The sequence below is a fragment of the Cimex lectularius genome, unplaced genomic scaffold, assembly GCF_000648675.2.
Source record: "Cimex lectularius strain Harlan isolate CLEC.00 unplaced genomic scaffold, Clec_2.1 scaffold132, whole genome shotgun sequence".
NCBI classification, from domain to species: Eukaryota; Metazoa; Arthropoda; class Insecta; order Hemiptera; family Cimicidae; genus Cimex; species Cimex lectularius.
The window spans coordinates 469,334-484,995 of NW_019392772.1; the positions used below are offsets into that span (position 1 = coordinate 469,334).

Genomic DNA, 15,662 nt, shown 5'->3' on the forward strand with positions numbered 1-15,662 from the left:
TTCTGAAGGATAAACACAAATTGGCAGTTACAAAAATACACTCGAAAACGTCTAAAATCTAATATTTTAAACAATAAGAAAAATAGCCTTCATTAAATTTACAAACACACACCGTTTCATATCAGGCAGTATCTTTGGTTAAATCTAGGGTACTCTGGTATGTAATTAATGACTCCCGGTGAAACACCTGTCGTTTTGTTTCTCATTTTGTCTTTTCTTTTTCTTTCTTTTTTTGTTCTTTTTTTTTAAATATATATATATTAGGTTTTAATTATTTACTATCCTACAACTTGCCAGTGAAGCGGTAAATCAAACAAGTTTGATACAAGAAAATCAATTTTGTTTTTCTCCTTTGAAAATGCTTCTAAAAAAATGGTTAGAAATAAATTACAGAAGTGATGTTTACAAACAAAATGTTGTGATGTTCAATCAACAGTCTTTCATCTTTTGAAAACAAAGTTTACAATTTTAAAAACTCGGAAGACTGGTTTGTTTTTTTAATAAAATATCTACATGCTTATAGAACATCACTTAGAAGGCATTGATATTTTAAATGTTATGAATATGTTTAAGGCAACTGTCATAAAATTTTGAGAATTTTTTAAAGTAATATTTATCCATAAACAGATACTCACTGTAATTAACATACAACAAAATATGTACTTTTATATTGGTTATGAATTAGATTTTTTTTTTTTTTCAAAAGGATATTTACAAATTCAACTAAAAAAAATTGTTAATCTAAAACCCTTTTTCAGGTGTATTTTTTAATATTATTTATTTTATTATAATTGTGATTATTATTAATAGCAATTACTTTTGTTAAAAAAATAACTTTGTAGTAATATACAGTTTATTGGTTACGCGTAGCTAAAATGTTCACTTATACGCCTTATATTTCAATCGCAATTTACAAACTAAAAAAACAAAAAACATACATTACAGCCAATATAATACAAATAAAAGGGAAACTAGCGTTATCACATTATTTTGTTCTCTTAGCTGACACAAAACCATTATAATATAAAGTTTATGATATCAATTCGTTGATGTACGAATATATTAAAAAAGAATACAAATTCAAAAAAGCGAAAGACAAAAATAAAAACTACACTCGTGGTTATTAATATAATAATTATATATTGTCAGTTGGCTGTCCTTATGTTGGTTTCGAGTGAAAAAGGTGTGACTTGGTATATAAAACACCTGTTGCACACTCGAACAGGTTTGAGATGTCCGTATCGAGGGAGAGGGACTGAATTCGAGCTGCACCTTGCACAGAACACCTACAATTTAAAAAAAAATTCGTAAGTATATTGGTTTATAATTGGAATACTGATCATTTCATACTTTGCCACAGTTCCTGCAATGATGCCTTCGCCTAACTACGGTAAAGGGTGAAGTGCAGTACATACAAGAAGGCGCTGCCTGATCAGGCACCCAAGAGGGTGCAGGTTGAGTTTCCCTCTCACCCCATTCAACAGCATCCTCTCCTCTTTCACAGCATTCTATTTCCAAACCAAAATATATACATACATAAAAAACAGATATTTTTTAATTTAATTTACTTTTTTATTTAAAATAATTTACCAATATTTTCATCATTCACAGTCCCATATTCTCCTCTGTCACTGGCATTCATAAGAAAAACAGACTTCAGAATGTTACGAAGATCACCTGCGAAATTTGTCTGAAGTTGGTCTGCCACTCCAGCCACACAAACAAAGAGCCTATGGACTAAGTCCGCGCTCGACCTTACAAATATATAACATTTTAGTGATCACAAATTGCAAAACATTTACTTTTATAATTTTTCTACCTGAATTTTGCTCTAGCTTCTTGACTCGTCCTAAGCTCAGCTGCTTTGAGGGCCAAGGCAACTTCAATGTCGTCTTGGCAATCGGAATTATATGATGATGTATCACTGCTTGCGCTGAAGGAGCATAAAAATATAATAAAAGGGGAGAATTAAGAAAACGCTTTATTAAGTGCTATCATACTGTGTTAAGATAGTTTCTATGTCAATAAATGTAGAGCAGCATTAGACAACAAATCAAAGAAAAGCATGAAGGTGGCTCAAGACATGTGGTAGTTGCCGAATGGTGTTTGCCGCTGAAGGTTTGCCAAGTGTCGAGTTGCTAGTTTTGGCATTCGCCAAACAGAGTGCCTATGTATACACACATGCAGGGTTCATACAATCACCCAGTTTGTGCGGAAACAGCGAATACTTTCCAAGGGCCAAGTCCTCAATTTACTACCAATCATGATGGACAACAGTGAAACTGTCATTGCCGCAGTTGCGGTTCCTGTTTTGTGAGTGACTACAAACTCAGTCACAAATCAATCACAGAGTATTGTTACCCCATCTTTCTTTTGAACCATTTCCACGCATCGAAAATGTTCCAATTTTTGTGATTCAGAATAGAAGCATCAAATTATTGGTACAGCTTGGTACAGATCGAGGTACTCCAAGATGGTTATGTTGAGCCAATTCATTACTAACCAACAGAAACAACGCTATGTTGTTCTTTCATTAATACATTTATATTAAAGAGGAATCATTTATTCTTGAAAAATAATTATTGTTGATAACAGTTGATGCATGTGTGAAGCCACCTACCACCCAGGGAGTTGTGACCCACTCAATGGGTGGTATAGTGTGGTTGAGACTCGAGACCCCGAAACGGTCCACCTTGTGTCCTCATCCACGTCCCTTTCTCAATCCAGGTTCCTTCATTCTATCCTGTGACCCCCTCCCAACCCTTGGTTGCAAGGGTGGAGTCCGGGCGCAAAATAATGGTGTAGCCCTGAGGGCGGGGCAACCACTCTGAAGCACAAGCTGTACTCAGGTTGACATGGGTGGCGGGTGCCTTATCAAAGGCACATGAGGGTTAGGGTACCAGATCCTGTATGCACAGATGGGGGAGGGTGCATAACCATCTGTACTACGGGGTAATAGAAATCCCCCTCGCGAGGGCGCGCCTCGAATTGAGTGGGTTTCTTACCTTCTCCAGAGAGGTGCACCCAGATCTGGGGGGTAGGGCTCACGGAGAGGTAGCGATCTTAATAAGAGATAATATACCGGTACATGAGGTGAGGCTGAAAACATTCAGGCGATCGCGGTGAGGATAGCAGCGCCTATGCATTTTACGTTGTGCTCCATCTACCTTCCCCCAGACAGACAGATCGTGGCATAGCAGTGAGGTCTCTGCCTTGGTCGAGCAACTGCCCCCACCGGAGATGTTGTTGGGTTGTTTTAATTCGCACAACACATGTTGGGGGTCAGTGCACACGAACACCAGAGGCAGACAGATGGAGGACCTAATTGGTGAATCCAATCTGGTCCTTCTAAACACAGGCACTGCTACACACATAGATTTTAGCACAGGTAACCTTAGCGCGATCGACCTTTCTTTAGCTTCACCATCCGTGGCTAATCGTGTAGAGTGGGCTGCATTGGGAGATCCCCATCATAGTGACCACTTCCCAATAGTGTGTAGGACTTCCATCTCGAGAGGGATATATCGTGCTCCTGAGAAGTGGGGTCTGAAGCGTGCGGATTGGGAGCTATTCTCCGCAACAGTGGCAGCACTCGAATTAACAGGGAATGTCGACAGCGGTCTTCTCCTCTTGAGAGGGAGATCAATGATGTCGCATCCAGAGCGACCCCTCCGGTCCTGTCTTCTTGTAGACCCCGAGTTCCTTGGTGGAGTGATGGTTGTAGACGTGCCCATGTGGAGAAGCTGACGTTCCGGCGCTTCAGAAGGCGGCATCCGACAGAGGAGAACCTGGCTGATTTTAAAATTAAAAGAGCAAGGGAGAGACTTACCTTTAACCAGGCAAAAAAGGATAGCTTGGCGAAGTATATGTCGGAAATGACCTACCGTACTTCAGCCAGGGAGGTCTGGACAAGATCAGAGTTCTCTCTTCTCTCTGGCGGGTTTAAACCTCCATCAGTGCCGATACTAACCACTAATCAGGAGTGTGTGACGGAGGCTTCATATGTTGCCGAGGAGTTGGCACGGCACTTCGCTGTTGTATCCAGCTCTGAACCATATTCCGATGGCTTCCGGCACAGGAAAACCGAGATGGAACATACTGGGCTTGATTTCATGACGGAAGCGATGAACAGTACAACATGCCCCTGACGATGGGGGAACTCAAGTCTGTGTTGTGGCACTCTCGGAATTCAAGCCCCGGGTGTGACGGTATCCCATATAAGATGCTTCGACACCTTCCTCATGGTGCGAAGTGTCAACTGTTATTCAACAACATATGGGACTCAGGCTCGTACACCGATCGTTGGCGAGAAGCACTCATACTGATACTCAAGAAAGGTAGGGACCCAAGTCTGGCCACGAGTTACAGACCAATTTCGTTGATAACCTGTTTGAGTAAGATCCTGGAATCCATGGTGAACGGTCGACTGACCTGGCAGCTTGAGACAAAGGGACCAAGCGGGGTTTCACAAGCATCGCTCTGCAGTGGATCATGCTTGCCAGCTCGAGGGAGACGTTCAGGACATATTCCTGAACAGAGTACACGCTCTGGCTGCGTTTTTCAACCCCGGGAAGGCGTATAATACTACATGGAGATAAGCGATACTCATAAATGTCATGATTTTGGATTGAGAGGTAAATTGCCACGGTTTATCCAGGGTTTCCTGGAGGTATCCCTCAAGATTCTGTGATGAGTGTTTCTCGGTTGCGGTGAACGTATTGCTGACTGCATCCCTCTGCAGATAAGGAGAATGCTCTTTGTCGACGACCTCCACTTCTACCATTCAGGCAAGGATCTGGCGAAGGTCGACAGTAGGATGCAATTGGCAATAGACTTAGTGGCTGCGAGAACTGAGGAAACCGGATTTGCCTTTTCAATATTGAAAATGGTGTGCGTCCACTTCTGCGCATAGTCCCGCTCAACTCTGTTTCTATTACCCGAGGGCGAGGGTGGTACGTTGAGAAGGTGCGGTTCCTCACTATCCTATTTGATGAGAAATTGAGATGGCAGCCACACATTGATGCCACTGAGGTCAAGAGCAGGAAAACCCTCACACTGTTGAAGTTTGTTGGTCACTTTAGGTGGGGAGAGGATAGGGAGACCCTATAATGTTCGACCCACTGTTCTGTTCGATGATCTTTTATGGATGTATGGCCCATTCTTCGGCCCGTAAAACGCGACTGAGAAAGCTCGATAGGCTCTATTACCAGGGCCTGAGAGCAATCAGGCCAGTCTCGGCTGCCTTGCTAAGCCGTGGCATCCTCTGGCTGGAGCGGTCCTTCAATGCCCGTACAGAGAAATATACGACTCGCTTCGATTGCAGTCACAACCCCTCAGGATTCGCTTCAGTGAAGCCCTAGGGAGGGCTGGACTGGCCTGGGGACGGTGCTTCGTTTGGGTGACAGACCTACACTGCCCTGGACCCTTCCTGCCATACTCGTCCGTGATGATCTGTCGAAGTTGCCCAAATTGTGTACACCACCATACCTCTACAAAGCTAAGTTTTATGAACTTAAAAACAGATATGCCGGTTTTCGTCTCGTTTTTACAGACGGGTCGAGGACCAACGATGGTATGGTGTGTGCCTTGTACAGCGAGAGAGCAGCCAAGCCTTGGTTGTTGCCTTCGCACTGCAACATATACATGGCGGAAATGTACGCAATTTGGCACACTCTCGAGGCGGTGCGAACCGAGAAGGGTTCAGCCTTTCTCGTGTGTACCGACTCTGAGAGAAAAGCTCATGGAAAGTTGAACTATCATGTTCTGTTCATTTAGAAAATGTCACAAGGATTTTTTGTTTATTTTATTGTTTTCAAATGATGCACTCTTGAAAAATGAAAATAAGCATTATAAGAATTGGATAAATTTACTAACCAATTAGATAATGGGCTCTGGCAACTTGAACAAGAGGAAGAATAGCTGCTCCCGGCTGTATTGTCTCCCTCTCTGTAAAAGAATCCATTAATAAAATATAAAATAAATTCCAACTTAAATTACAACAAATTTACATATTAAAACATTAAATTATTAACCCTCAATAATACAGATAGATCTGTTACGTACATATAGGATATTTTATAGCAATTGGGTTGTCAGGAAAATAATGTAGTTTATGTTTATTAAAACAATGAAATAAATTATTTTAAACATTTTTTATTAATTAAAAAAGGTTTATTTTTGTTTCGGCAAAAGTGCAGTGTTGCACCAAACTTCATAACAATGATTTTTTGGTGGTCATTTAATGCATGAGGAACCCAACTTTTGAGCTTTTTAGGCTTAAGGTTGTCACCGATCGTCATTTTGCTAACTGAAGGATTCTTTGCAAGTTTTCAGTTTTTCTGTGATTTTCTTTTACTAAATCTCACAGGACATCATCATCTAGAGAAGAAATCATTCCACAACCTTGTTTGTCTTCAAGGCTCCCTCTCAAAATTTTTTAAACCCTCTATGAAGGTGTTCTCAGTCATATTGCTATCGCTCCAGACGTTTGGGTACAGTTCCAACCAAGTGTAAACTCGAAAAACAAAATTATGCGAAAATCTCATATTGACATCTTAGTAAAGACTGAATTATTCTAAGTAACACATGCAATATGTCAGTCATTATGGTGTTGTTCCTCAAGCTTCTGCTTTCCTTTTCTTGTAAATTTGTCATTTCTATTCTGTATGTGCACTGTTAAGGCAACATTTTCCCATGTAAACTCTCCTTTTGTTTTATAGAAAGTAATATATTTAATTTATTGACAGCGTCCAGCAAATTATCAAACCCACTTTTGAACAAGTGAGAAATGGGATTTTTTTCATGTTTTTTACGAAAGCCTATCCCTCCAGCATAAAGTGGTCCTCCGGGCCGGATAGCAAATTCACTTAATTTCTTTTTTTTACATTGTTAAAAAAGGTAAACACCCTAGGGTTCATCTGTTTATCGTGGAACTTAATCCTGATTGAGACTCAATCCTTGTACAACCTCTGACGACAAGATACCACTTCATGCCATTTGATCTATCAATTGTTGTATTGATTATGTATCCATTCCCTCATCGATTTCCTCACCTCCAGCGACCACTGGAAGGATTGAAGATGCTACCATACGTATCTTGGCATCATGTGGCTGCAGCACTTTGCGTCTTCTGTCATCTTGGACCATCGTCGACAACATCGTTCTTTACCATTCTATCTCCATCGTTTAAGTTAATTTTATTAATTAGTTTATATTGAATGCAAGCTTGCCATTTTATTTATTTATTTTTACGTGGCTAAACGTGCACGGCCTATAAATCAAGTATAGCAACCCATGGCAGATTAAGGGTTAATTATTAAATTAAGTTTATAAAATATTGTGACTTGAGATATTACACATCCACATATTTTTGAGATACATATTACTCATTCCTATAAACTTACGTGTGGTTTGAAGATATATCCTGAGAGTTGGTTTGCATTTCTGCTAAACTGTCCCAATTTTCATCATAGTTGCGTCTAAAGGATGCTTCGCCCCAATTATCATCCAGTGTTCCACTTATATTTTTATTTGGTAAGTTTTTCCTTCAAGAAAAATTACATTTAATTTAACAAGACATTTAATTTAATAATTGAAAGGGAAATACTTACGTATAGGAGTTAAAATTAGATGTGAGTATGTCTTGACATCTGTTAGTCACTTCTTCGCCGGAGCCACGGGCGGCTTCAGAAAGGGATCCGTCGCTGTTGCTCTGAACAAAGCCAGAGTCATGGGGACTGTGTTGCATTTCATTGGGAGGAAGCGGGCTATTCTCAATTATTTCGACAACAGGTTGTTGGACTTCACGGTTTTGTAAACGGCCGTCCATTATCTCCGCAGGGAGCTCTTCTCTACCCTCGATGCATTCGTGTTTGTTTGACCATTTGTCTGTTTCCTCGTTGTCTTTCGTCCTAAAACATATCAAAATGAATTAAGCCAATAAATTAATTAGAGGGTGGTAGCAGAGTAGTTTCATGATAGATTCTCAGCTCGTTGACCCTGCAATCAATTACCACTGTTGCCCCTCGACCTTTATTTCATGATACCTTTCCCCCCAATTACGTAGAAACTACTCAACTACGTACTTTGGCTAATATACTAGTTCATACAGCCATTTAAAATAATAATAAAATGAATTTGGTTTTTGATTTCTTGGTCGATCATTAATTTGGCATTAGATCACACATTAACCCCTTTGCCTTACAAATTTTTTTCTGAAGTGTGAAATGAAAGCCAGGATAAAATCTAAAGGTAAAAATATGTTAGCTCAAGCTAACCCAATTGAGAATTGCATTCTTTGAAAATAAGTTACCTCGTGATATTAAGGCAGGGGTTAATGGTGTAAGTGATATAGATTATTTTTTAATGCAATCAAAAATTTTAATTTAATAATGAATTACCTCTTCAAATTTTCAATCTTCTCACAGTCTTCAGAGAAAATCAGTTCTTCCGAAGAAGAGAGCATTTTTTCTAGCGTCAACAACTCTTCTTCAGTGAGAGTTCTAAGAAGTTCACGAATCCTAATGAGGAGTGTCTGTAAAACATGCTTTATTAGCCTACGCATTCAAGAATTGAGTATATGCAGAGAAAAACTTTACCTTAAAGGGTTTAAACATGTCAGAAATTGGTTGAGTGAAACTTAAAGAAAGCGGGCCATGTGGGAAAATCACAAGCCCTGTGACTATCGCAAGCCTTGGTATCGTGAACATAAGAGCAGGGTCGTACTGATCTACCATTTCTTGCGTCAAAAGGCCCATTTTCAAAGCTCTAAAAGAATTTAAAATAAAAACTTCAAAAATCATTTTCTTGTCATTTTATATTCTTGGAGAAAAGTTGAGCAAATTACCTGTGAAGGGTCTCTGAGAACAGTACAATTACACATTGCTGAAGTTCATACTCTTGTACAGACTTAACAGGGACCATTGCACTGACATAAGCCAGTTCGAAATCAGCAAGAAGGCGATCAAAAACCTAACAAAAACAGTTCAATTATATCTCTCTCTTTTTTTTTTAAATATTCCAAACTGAGGAAAATATAAGATACCTTCAGAGACTCAGTCAGCTTGTCAGTTTGGATCTCACTCACAGGAGTGGAGTGGGAACGGAGGGCTGCCTCCCTGAGAAGGCCTCTTACATTATCTAATGCCTTCGTGAGCGCTTTTGCAAGGGGCCTCATCATGCTGCTTTCTGCTTCTCGGTTCATGATGCTTGAACCGGCAGCCAAGCACTGAAAAAATATGCGAACTTCTTAATCCTGAGATAAAGTTAAGTCATATTAAAGTTTTTAGCTTTTTCATTAGTTTTACAACCTTCTAGCATATCATATATTCATATTATTTCAGCTTGTAATCTTGCTGACAGACCGAAACATATTTTTGTTTTAATCACTCTGTTTTATGTCTGTGAAGACATGAGCAGCCTATACCTTGATCAGTCATGATCTGTCTACTCTCAAATCACCTCCAGGTCTGTCTTTTATTGGAGACTATGTGTCTGTCAGACAGATCAATTGTTGAAAATGACAAAATGCTAAAGCTAAGAGGCAAAACCAGTGAGAATCGGGAAAAAAGAAAATTATCGGGGATGTTCAAATTTTATGTAACATTATTGCACTTGCTTACGCTACTTTTATGTAATAGTTGTTTCACTATTTGCACAATAAATTTCCAAATATTAAAAATTTGACAAACTTTATCATACAAAAATATGGAGCTTGTACTTAAACCAAAAGTTAAGTAGAGTAGAAATTTCTGTTATGCAGAAAGACTTAATTAAAAAGTTATGGAAGGAGGTATGTCTTAGATAATGACAAGTATGAACCTAACCTTTCCACTTAAACTACACACCTGAAAAATCTGTAATTTGGTCGTTACCGGATGTATCATGACTTTATGAGAATAGCTCACTTCCTAATGAATGAACTTTTCACTTTTTTACATCAGAGATAAAATCAATTTTATTAATTTAATCATACCTCAGCACCAAACCAAAGTTGTCCAGCAAGATTGTCCTGCATCACATCATCAGGAAATTTGACCCTGAAGTCCCTGTCAGCCCTCTCATTGGGTATCATCTCATCCATGATTTTGTTGCAAATGTTCAATACCTAGTATAAAATGGAAAACGTTACAAAATATCAAACGAAAAAGGATGAAACAGGGAGAAATTCACATATAAAAAAATATACTTTCTCCCATTGTTTCCTTGTCAATTATTTTATTTATTTGTTTATTTATAAGACAATGGCCCTCACCTTGTCCTGACATTGTCTCAGGTGGTTGACAAGGCTAGAGCATCGTTCGGGGTCTTTGCGACCGTCAAAGCTGTCAAGCTCAGCAGCGACGAGATTGAGTGCTTCATCCGCATAGAAAAATTGTGCCAAGTGGGATGTGTCATCCTTCTGTAAAACATAAAAGAAAATTATTGAGTGGAAATTATAAGCAACACAAATTTTATAAAAGTGTTCATCTAACTCAGAGGTTAAGAAGTACCAAAACTTTAATTTAATTTACTAATTAAATTAGATTTATCAAGGGACAAATCAATCTTAATTATTCATTTTTATTAAAATAATAGCCTGGTTTTATATACAATTTTTCTAATTTTGTTTGTTTTGTTGAAAAATGTTGAATCATGTAACCTAACCAAACCCATGACAAACCTTAACCCTACTTAATCCTAACCATTCTAAACAATAAAAGTTCTGCACATTGAATAATCACATTCTATAAATCTTGACTATATTCAAGCCCCAGATTGTTCTGTAGAGCAGAATTTATAAACAAAATTCTCCACTTCATGGCAAAATGTTAAATCATCTATATGTAACCTAACCTAGCACATTACTAACTTTAACCACCCTAACCCTACCATAGCCCCAACCATTCAAATTAATCATCACGTTCTGTAAATCTTGAATATATTTCAAGACACATAGTTCTGTACAAAATGTATAAAGCTGGGAACACATTTACCCGATGCAACAAAACATGAAATGACCTGAGCCAATCTGATGTCAATTTTTGTAAGATTGTATTACCCCAGAAACCCCCCTGGTACAGGTTAAAGAAACCGTTTTCATGTAAATATATATATGACAAAATCAATTAAAGTTGGGCACACTGTGTCTTTATGTTATTACATAAATCTTAATAAATCGGGTGGCATTGGGTCATGCCGCATTGTATTGCATCGGGTGTGTTCCTGCTTAAACATAACACTTGCTTATTTTCTCCACTTTATGTAAATACACAGGATCAGTGTTTTGCTTACTATGTTAGAGTATGAAGGTTAGGTTAAGAATGACTAGGGTTATGGTAACCCATTATTCTTAACCTAACCATCCATACACTAATCTAATAAGCAAAACACTATCATATTTTCTTTATTTTCCAGACAAACCTATTCTAACCTTACCATAACCCTAATTCAAACCTAACGCATGAATGAGTTAAATTAGGTAGAGCTAGGATCAGTGTCAGGTTAACAAAACTGTTTTTCCCCCTTTTTTTTTAATGTATACATGAAAAATCAATTGAAAGTTGGGCAAACTGTGTCTTTATGGTCTTATATAAATCTTAATAATATACAAATTGGAGGGAAACGTCTATATTAAATTTACCACCAGTGAATTCAGTTCAACATGCATATATGTGTCTGTCTAGACAGAATAATAGATATCATTTATACCAATAAATATGTATATTATTCTGATATCTTTCAAAATAAAAATAATAAAGAAACATCCCATTTCATTGAAACAAGCGAAAATATTCTGACCCTTAACATTTTTTTAAATTGATTAATGCACTAAAAAATATTAAAGCATAAGTGAATGAGTTTTATTGAATTAAAATTAAAAAATGAAAAATTTATTAGCATAAAAAAGCTGTTTATCATTATAATATTTGTTATTTATGTTTTTTAGTAATTGGTGTGAAAATTTATCACTTAAAAAAATAAGAGATTATATAGAAGTATAAGTGTTCGAAAAATAAACATAATTTTTCCTTTGTGAATACACTTGTTACTGCAAATTTGCTTAAGATGTTTCAGATAAGACAAGCATAATTGTCTCAATATTTAACTATGAAACTCAGTATTACATCAAAATTTTGGGCCTTAGTGTGTAAAGGGAGAAGAAGAAAAGAAAACAAAACTATGTATAACTTGCCCATCACAAAGCAGCTTTCACAAGAAAAATCCCTCTTTACGGGAATACACCAGGGGTCACGCACCCCTCTCTCTAAAGCTATTGCCATTCTCATGTCGTCAGCCAACAAACCTTTCAGAAATTCTCAATCGCTAATATTGTACTAGTTCAACAAAACAGTTCATCAATCAATAAAGACAAGCCAGTGTCTTTTGAACCTATCTCGGTTTATCAGACGATCCGAACAGTAATGGTCCTATTCATGTAATCGGATGACAAAATAAACTTGTATAAGATTTTCTTTTTTGAGAGTTGGGTGTGATTTTAAAAGTAAAATGTAACATCATGACTGCAACCCATGTAATTCCAGCTGTATACTAGAGGGTGGGTAGGTGACAAATACGAGAATCAGACGACAAATCTCGGCACGTATAAATCATAAATGATAATAAAAATTAAATAATCTTTATGTAAGGTATTGATTGAGATAAAAAAAAGTCAGTGCCATGAGCGGGAATCGAATACGCATGAGCTATCATGACCAAGAGGTTAGAGCAGCGGCGTATTTAAGCTTTAGTGACTAGGAGTTTGTGGCCCTGACAAGGACCGGTGTTGTGTTGAGAGAAGCCGTGACGAAGGTATGAGGCCGAGACCGTGCGAGTGGCGCCGTTAGTTGTGGTGTGTGACAGTAAACCGTTGGCTGAGGTCCGGGGGCCGTGAGTCGGTTGACTCCGCAGAGGCCGAAGGTACTGGAGTGCAGCAATTAGCCGAGAGCAGCGTTTGGCGTTTATAACCAAATCGGCTGTGTATAGAAGACGAGAATCAGGCTAAAGCCGCGAGTACCCTTGCTGTCATTGATGGTGTTCCATTACTGATAGTTCGTCGGGTTGAAGAGTCTGATTCCAGCGAGGCAGTGCCCCTGCTTACATAGAGAAGAGCTCTACTCTGATTGGCTGCAGAGTGGAGGGAGAGAGCATTCCATAAGTGGTAGTGTCATCTAGCGGTAACGTGGTAACTACAAAGTGGCCACTACAAACCGAAGGTCGTGGGTTCGAATCCCGTTCGTGGCACTGACTTTTTTTATCTCAACCAATACTTTACATAAAGATTAATTAATGGAAAAAAGTTAATGGGTCAATCGGACCATGAACTCTAATAGATTTAATAAAAATTAAACTTCGATTGAAACGATAGCCTATCAACCTGTTCGATCGTCTGAACATTAGAAAAATTCAATCAATGGGTCCCTTCAATAATTGGCCATGGATCAAAAAGACAATTTTGATTTGAAATTTCCAACTGTGCCAAGGGGAAAATATCGAATTGTGTAAAACGTGGCACCAGAGCCTAATTATTCGTTTATGTCACGATGTCAATGAAGCAATTTTCACGCTATCACGGGGTTTATTGCAAGGACGTTTATATGTTATCCTTCCCATGGAAAGAATCTCGTTCGACGAGAGTGGATTAAATTTATTTTAAATCGATTTATTTGTACGTTTTTCAAGGGTTTTCCATTGAACGAGGTTCAAACTATATTTCATACGTCACGGAGCCAAATGGAAATCGGATCGATTTGCCCTTCGCCAGAAACGGCGTGACACAAGGACGGTAAGCACTTTTTTATAGGTTCTACCGGGACGGGGTAGGGACGAGAGGCCACAAACTTCCTGGTCTGGCCGGTGAACCTGGCGGCGATTAGATATTTTCCGGCGCACGGTTAATTGCCCCAACTGGGAAGAGTTTAACACTTCATAATTGACTCTATGGCATAATGCTCGTGTCGTCTTTGTCGCACGCCGCGTTCAACGGATGGGAGGAAAAATTTCAACGAACCACCCAGACGTAACTGGTTGCAAAATTTTTGAGCAAATGAGTTACATGGCTAATTGCCCAACCGGTTCCATGCTATAGGCGATTTCACTACGGTTTATCCTGTAGCGCATGTGTCATTGTCGTAATAAAATAATATATTTAAAAATTAAGAATATGTTTGAGGACCAAAACAGGTCGTTCTTAATGAAATGTCGCTTCACCTACTACTCGCTGCCATGTCACGATGTTTTTACAGTGTTTTAACCCTAGGCAATTGTGAGATAAGGCTGAATGGTTAATGTAGAAATCCTAAAATAAAAGAAAAACCCAAAGTCTACTTCTACTACTCTCCCCTTTTAAGGCCAAAACAAGATAAAACCTAAGACTTCTTTCTCGAAATTCTGAATTATGAACTATTCCACCAGTAAATTTCCACTCTACATAAACAAAACATTTATTTTTGCGAAATAATATATTGCTATGTGAGGTGGTTAAGCTGTAGGTGGATTTCAACAAAAAGGACTTCCTAAAATGAATAAAATGATTGAAAATGAATAATCAAACTTATTAAAAAAAAATCTCTATCCCTAAAATCAAGACAAGTAAAATCTTATAACTTCTGTATGATACAAAATTTTGACTTATGATTCAACCAGTAGTTTTTTCATTAGAAATAGTAATTGCAGATTGTTCCGTCTCTCAATCATCCTGGTCAAACAAAACACGTTTTTGTACAATAGTTTACTAAGTTATGTGAGGTAAATCAACAGTAAAAGCTATCTAATAATCCTTTTGATTTTATTTATCATCATGGAAATCGTCAAATCTTTGAAACACAAATAAAAACCAAAGAAGGACGAATGGTAAAAGCCTATGTAAAAAAAACCAAGCCTCCACCCCTACAGTCAAAACAAGAGACATTCTAAAACTTTTGTATGATACAAGATTATTAATTAAGATTCGACCAGTCATTTTTCCACTAGCCATAGCAATTTCAGAATGTTCCGTCTCCTAATCACTCTGGCCAAATAAAACACTTGTTTTTGTGAAATATTGTACTGAGGTATGTGAGGTGATGATGCTGTAGTTGGCTCTCAACGAAAAGGGTTCCAAAAAATGAAATAAATGACTAAAAATGAAAACCCAAACAATAGTAAAAGCTCATATAAATAAGTCCAAAGCCCCACTCCTAAAATCAAACCAAGATGACTTATAACTTCTGTACGATACAAGATAATGAATTATGATTCAACCAGTAGTTTTTCCACTACCCATAGTAATTTCCGATTGTTCTGTGTCCTATTCACTCTGGTCAAACAAAACACTTGTTTTTGTGAAATATTGTTCTGAGGTATGCGAGGTGATGATGCTGTAGTTGACTCTCAACGAAAAGCATTCCAAAAAATGAAAAACCCAATTAATAGTAAAAACAATTAATAATCCTTTTGGTTTTATTTCTCATCATGGAAATTGCCAAATCGTGGAAAGACAAATAAAAATCAAAAAAGGACGAATTGTATATGTATAAGCCTATGTAAAAAACAAAATTCCATCCCTAAAATCAAACCTAGATTACTCTTATAACTTCTGTACGATACAAGATAATGAACTAGCCATTGCAATTTCAGATTGTTCCGTCTCTTAATCACTCTGGCCAAACAAAACACTTGTTTTTGTGAAATATTGTTCTGAGGTA

General features: G+C 37.9%; 1 protein-coding gene across 1 annotated transcript in view; it reads right to left on the bottom strand.

Moving 5' to 3' along the window:
- Window positions 1–1,117: 1,117 nt before the first annotated feature.
- Window positions 1,118–15,662, bottom strand: part of LOC106662230 (lateral signaling target protein 2 homolog) — an 85,547-nt gene continuing 71,002 nt past the window's right edge. The window contains exons 2-14 of the mRNA XM_014386142.2: window positions 10,253–10,399; window positions 9,974–10,105; window positions 9,044–9,226; window positions 8,846–8,970; window positions 8,598–8,766; window positions 8,400–8,533; window positions 7,611–7,910; window positions 7,404–7,544; window positions 5,875–5,946; window positions 1,820–1,933; window positions 1,591–1,754; window positions 1,351–1,508; window positions 1,118–1,286 (exon numbers count right to left, since the gene is read on the bottom strand). Of these exons, the coding sequence (XP_014241628.1) occupies window positions 1,146–1,286; window positions 1,351–1,508; window positions 1,591–1,754; window positions 1,820–1,933; window positions 5,875–5,946; window positions 7,404–7,544; window positions 7,611–7,910; window positions 8,400–8,533; window positions 8,598–8,766; window positions 8,846–8,970; window positions 9,044–9,226; window positions 9,974–10,105; window positions 10,253–10,399 (1,980 nt within the window). The 3' untranslated portion in view covers window positions 1,118–1,145. The remainder of the gene's footprint in view (window positions 1,287–1,350; window positions 1,509–1,590; window positions 1,755–1,819; window positions 1,934–5,874; window positions 5,947–7,403; window positions 7,545–7,610; window positions 7,911–8,399; window positions 8,534–8,597; window positions 8,767–8,845; window positions 8,971–9,043; window positions 9,227–9,973; window positions 10,106–10,252; window positions 10,400–15,662) is intronic.